Source organism: Habropoda laboriosa, unplaced genomic scaffold (assembly GCF_001263275.1).
Source record: "Habropoda laboriosa isolate 0110345459 unplaced genomic scaffold, ASM126327v1 scaffold4630, whole genome shotgun sequence".
Lineage (NCBI taxonomy): Eukaryota > Metazoa > Arthropoda > Insecta > Hymenoptera > Apidae > Habropoda > Habropoda laboriosa.
In genome coordinates, this window is record NW_017104563.1 from 7,236 (window position 1) to 9,959 (window position 2,724).

The 2,724-nt window shown below is 36.9% G+C and overlaps 1 protein-coding gene across 1 annotated transcript in view; it reads left to right on the forward strand.

The window, feature by feature from the left end:
* The window catches only part of LOC108578257 (mite allergen Der f 3-like), a gene marked incomplete at its 5' end in the record, with an annotated part of 9,607 nt that extends 7,229 nt beyond the window's left edge, over nucleotides 1-2,378 (forward strand). The window contains 4 exons of the mRNA XM_017941545.1: nucleotides 36-186; nucleotides 1,148-1,397; nucleotides 1,612-1,749; nucleotides 2,141-2,378. Of these exons, the coding sequence (XP_017797034.1) occupies nucleotides 36-186; nucleotides 1,148-1,397; nucleotides 1,612-1,749; nucleotides 2,141-2,332 (731 nt within the window). The remainder of the gene's footprint in view (nucleotides 1-35; nucleotides 187-1,147; nucleotides 1,398-1,611; nucleotides 1,750-2,140) is intronic.
* Nucleotides 2,379-2,724: the final 346 nt, after the last annotated feature.

The following is a 2,724-nucleotide window of genomic DNA, read 5'->3' on the forward strand; positions in this document are numbered from 1 at the left end:
AAGATAGTAATTTAATGATGATTTTCTCGAATCAGGCTTCCCTGGAAGCCAGATAGTTGGCGGCAAAGACGCTCCAGTTGGTGAGTTTCCCTACCAAGTGTCTTTGAGAAAAAATGGAAACCACTTCTGCGGTGGATCCATCTTGAGTCAGCATGACATCCTCACTGCTGCTCACTGCGTCCAAGGGTAGGTTTCCTCAAAAGTATTCTCGATATTAGTAGCCGGATCGGTGTGTCGACGCCTTCAATTATGCATTAAGTTATCCCATAAGTTCGTGCCGAAAGTGAAAAATATTTTAACGAAAACCCAAGGAAGTACTACTAAAATAAAATAGAAAAGAGTTGTAGAATGAGAAAAAACTTACGCTTTTTTTAAATCAAATTTAAAGATTCGTTGGAAATATTGAAAATTCGACAAGAATTCATAGGATGACCTGATATCTACCTGTGACTACAGTTACTCACAAAAATTTCGAGACAAATACATAGGACATAATAAATTTAGTGACTTCTCATCCTGAAACGTCATTTAGCAGCCAGACACTGTCGTGAACTGAAAAAAGTGACAAATCCAATACTTGGATAAATGAAAAATCGTCCTCATCTGTACTAACTAAAGAGATACGAGATTAGTGTGAAAATTATCGTCTAAGGTTCTAAATTTCTTTTTTCTGATTCAAGTGCGCGCTCATGGGTTAGTATATTATCGGTGAAATGTGTTCTGCTATGGGGGTGTGCGTTTCAGAACGTTTATTCGTTATTGAGAGATTGGAGATGATTTTTCCTGAGAATTCGGTTTTTTAATTTTTTTAGTTTTTTAATTTGTATTGGTGGCCTTTGAGACACACGTGCTAGTTAATTAGCTTGTTTATGAAAAAGTCTTAATTGAAAGGGACAGTGGTTCACGTGGATACCGTGAAAAAGGAAGTTAGAGAAAGCATCTAACACAGTTATATTCTCGATTAAGAGTTAAATTACCCAATAAAATAATCTGTATATTCTTGTAAAGTCTTGCGTATTCTTCTGAACGAATATAAGAATTTTTAGAATATCCTTGCACTTTCGAATACTTGGTTAACACGATTCTTATTCAAGATGATCGTTGATCGCTGACGATTTCAATAAAAGGTGACACGTTTGCCCGACAGACTGAAGAACGTGAAAGATATCACTGTTCACGTTGGAACAACCCAACTGAAATCAGGTGGAGAATCCTACGGAGTGCAGAAAATCGTCGCACATAGCGGGTTCAGTATGACCAGCCTCCTTAACGACGTTGCTGTGATTCGCGTGGACAGGAACATCAAGTTCAGCAACTTGGTGAAACCAATCAGTTTGGCTACCAGCGGCACCTTCGAAGGATCACCATGCGTCTTGACTGGATGGGGAACCACACGTGTAAGTATCGAGAAATATGGACACTTTCGTTCAAAAGTGTGTTCACACTTGTGAACTGAACCTTTCAGTTTAAATTTGAGAAATCTTGAAATTTTGCATTGAGCAGTTTTCAATTATCACACTTGAAAGTTTGAGCAGTTTTCTATTATCTTACTAGGAAGCATTGAGCAGTTTTCAATTAATTTTAATCAATTCCTGTAAATTTCTATTACAGGTGGGAGGAAATGTACCAAACAACTTACAAATGATCGACTTGGTCATTGAAACCCAGGCAAAATGCAAGAAGGCCCACTGGAGAGTGCGGGATTCACACATTTGCACTTACACTAAAGTCGGCGAAGGTGCATGCAACGTAAGTACACTTACTGCATTTTACTTTTCATTTTGATTCGTAATTCTATCATCAAAATTGCTACTTTCTTGAAGAAAAAGTAGCTACTACCTTCAGACCTCGTTAATACCCTCTTCTAATTTACAACACAGAAGTTAAAGAATCAGATTTCGAAAGACTAAAAATCCTTTTATAGATTTACTTTTAATTTTTATTTCTATTTCTGTGGTCAATTTTAAATGCTATTAAAAAGTAGCTACTTTCTCGAGACCTGGTCCATTCTTTTTTCTAATTTTCAACACAGAAGTTAACGAATTAGATTTCGAACAACTAAAAATCTTTCTACGAAACAAAATGTCAGTCATATGATTGTCGAACTCGTAATGATTTCCTTTTTTCTCTGGAATTTCAGGGTGACTCTGGCGGTCCTCTCGTTGTCCACGGCGTCCAAGTTGGTATCGTTTCCTTCGGCCAACCTTGTGCTGTCGGCAAACCTGACGTATACACAAGAGTATCGTCCTTCGTATCTTGGATCAAGAACCAGCAAAGCTTCCTGAGCCAGGACCTCGAAGTGGCGCCACAAGACGCGATCTACATTGCTTAAGCCTGCTCCTATAACTTTTCCCTCGCAAATTATTCAGAATAATTCAACTTTCCCCGTTCAACTGGTTAAAAAAGTAATATAAACCTGTTATATTGAACCTTTCTTCCTTTTTTGGAAGAAACTGCGTGTAAATCGAAATTCACATTTTGTCCCAATAAATTCTCTGTATATAATTAATCATGTTGTTTTGTATTTATACAAGTTGTGACAAACTAAAATTCATAATGGGAGGATACAGTTGGTGAAAGAAGAGTAAAATTCTCAAGAGAAGTTTAAAAACCTGAAAATTTCAAAAAATTTTCGAAGAGCATACTTTTTCTTCAAAATTTACTATCTTTGCCCTTTTTCCGAAAATTCTTTACCACCACAATGTAGGACATTGAAAACTATAC